Below are 2,545 nucleotides of genomic sequence, written 5' to 3'. Positions count from 1 at the left end.
ACACTACAATGCGGAAACGCTGAAGGTTTTATTCCGGGATGTTCCCCCGGACAAGATTTTTAACTTTTTAAAAGAGATCAAGATATTTTACAAGATTTAAAGTACCAGAAGTGAAAGTGATTAATTTTTAGAACCTTCTTTTACAGTGATAGATCTGAATGTAAATAGTCTGAAACGTAGAACTTGCCACATGAAGGGAAAAAGAAAATAACTGCATCGGTCTCGAATAGCAGGTAGCATCTGCTGAAGGGACATTAAAACCCAAAAACCAACCAACCAACAGTCAATGAGCAAGCATCATCAGAATGGACAATTGTATGTACCGAAGGATGCATGTTTACTGATTAAAAGCCCCACAATGATGTGCATGGCTGAACAAAAATCCCCCAAAATTAACTCCTCCACCTCAATGGTTAGCTCAGCATGACCCGCCTCCTCTGCGGCACCATACTCATAGGGATAACGCTCTTGCACCAACTAGGCCAGTGCCGTCCGTTGTTTGCTGGCCGAGCCACTCTCTGTTGACATGCACCTCCACCCTCCCCCCATGACCCCTCCCCCACATGTATACCCCCTTCCCTAATCACATCTCCACCTCAATGGTTAGCATCAGCATGAGCCGCCTCCTCCGCTGCATCATAGGGATAGTGCTCCTGCACCAACTGGGCCAGTGCCGTCAGTTGTTTGCTGGCTGAGCGACTCTCCTTGGTCGCGGAGACGGGAGGAGCGCGGGGCTCCGGAGCAGGGCTCATGTCGGAGAGGCTGGTCTCACTGGAGGGGGTCACGTCTGAGCTACTGCAAGGCCCCGCCTCGTCAGAAGAAAGGGCGGAGTCAGTTGACTTGTCGTCTGCTTGTCCGCGCATGGTAGATCTGGAGAAAAACAGTAACAGAACTATTGTTTAGTTGGCCTTGTCCGCGCAGGGTAGATCTGGAGAAAAACAGTCACAGAACTATTGTTTAGTTGGCCTTGTCCGCGCATGGTAGATCTGGAGAAAAACAGTCACAGAACTATTGTTTAGTTGGCCTTGTCCGCGCAGGGTAGATCTGGAGAAAAACAGTCACAGAACTATTGTTTAGTTGGCCTTGTCCGCGCAGGGTAGATCTGGAGAAAAACAGTAACAGAAATATTGTTTAGTTGGCCTTGTCCGCGCAGGGTAGATCTGGAGAAAAACAGTGACAGAACTATTGTTTAGTTGGCCTTGTCCGCGCAGGGTAGATCTGGAGAAAAACAGTAACAGAACTATTGTTTAGTTGGCCTGAAAAAAGTAGCCCCCGAAAATGTGTGCAAATAACGATGGAAAATAGATTGTATCCTCTAAGTGCTGAGTGTGGGTAAGGTGGATCTTGAAATGTAGGAAAAGAAATATTATTTTACTAGTTTATCTTCAGTACAAACGTAACAGGATTTTTAAAGCCAGTAAAGTGGAAACCCCCTTGTCGGACCTCAACAAATCTGAGAAAATTAGGTCTTAATATAGGAGGGAGTCTTAAAATAGGGCTAAATTCACAGAAGTTATGAACAGATAGTCTGAGAAAACAGGGTCTGAAAAAGGAGGGAGTCTTAATATGGGGGTCTTAAAAAGGGGGTTTCATTGTATAACTTTGAAGTGACAGGATGCATAGCAAATCTTGAAATTTCACTGAAATTTTACTGGCGAAGGCAATAATAATGATGATCAACGCTCCTAGCTGAATCATAATCGAGATCATAGCTGTTCTAAAATGTGTGCGAAGCGTCTGCCTGTTAGTGTTAGCAAGTTTCAAACACCAAATCTAATGAATAGACAAACATCTGTGTCTACTTTTATCGCTCTTGTAGGTTGATAAATGTATGCAAGTCGTATTGTGATGGTTTTACAGTACGGACAGGAAGCTTTTCTCAGAATAACCACCTAAGCTCTTCAAACTATTTGTTCCAGGAAAGGTTTCAGGATGAACATTAATCAACACAACAACTTTCAAACTGTAGTTTGTGTGTGTGCATGCCAGCCTGTACTTCTCTGCCTGTCCCTGGAACCCCCTTTTTAAGACCTCCAAAAATCTGAGAAAATCGGGTCTTAACACTATTGTGACTAGCACTGCCACGGCGTTTACGTCCTGCCTGCCCAAGCTTGCCACCAAGAAACTTCCCAAAAATCAGTAACTGTAAAGAAATCTGTCTAGCAAGCTTGAATTAAAGGCCTACTAAAGTGCAAAATTTTTATTCGCCGAAAACATGTGTAATAGCAATCTGGTAAATGTTCCGAAGACCATTTTGTAAAATTTTGCGTGGCTGATTTTTTATTGAATAAAAACCGATTCCGCGCACCTGTCCATTCTGCGAGAGACACCCCCGGTGCCAGTGACGTCATGAGTGTAACACGGCCTTCAAGAGCAACATGGCCGACGGTGTTAGTAGCGCTGCCACTGCGAGTACGTATGTTTGAAAAGAGATTCCATCTTCGAAGCGGAGAAGATATGGCTTCGCCTGTGCTGTCGCTGAGTGCAGCAACAATCATGGTAAGGGTCATACCATGCACAGGTTTCCTGATGATGCCGACACTCA

The 2,545-nt window shown here is 44.6% G+C and overlaps 1 protein-coding gene across 2 annotated transcripts in view; it reads right to left on the bottom strand.

The window, feature by feature from the left end:
• Positions 1-371: 371 nt before the first annotated feature.
• The window catches only part of LOC138958206 (protein CLEC16A-like), a 42,667-nt gene continuing 40,493 nt past the window's right edge, over positions 372-2,545 (bottom strand). For both annotated transcript variants that reach the window (XM_070329297.1, XM_070329298.1), the window contains one exon: positions 372-870. In XM_070329297.1, the coding sequence (XP_070185398.1) occupies positions 597-870 (274 nt within the window). In that variant the 3' untranslated portion in view covers positions 372-596. The remainder of the gene's footprint in view (positions 871-2,545) is intronic.

The sequence above is a fragment of the Littorina saxatilis genome, linkage group LG2 (genome assembly GCF_037325665.1).
Source record: "Littorina saxatilis isolate snail1 linkage group LG2, US_GU_Lsax_2.0, whole genome shotgun sequence".
NCBI classification, from domain to species: domain Eukaryota; kingdom Metazoa; phylum Mollusca; class Gastropoda; order Littorinimorpha; family Littorinidae; genus Littorina; species Littorina saxatilis.
This window is presented reverse-complemented; position numbering and strand designations above follow the sequence as displayed.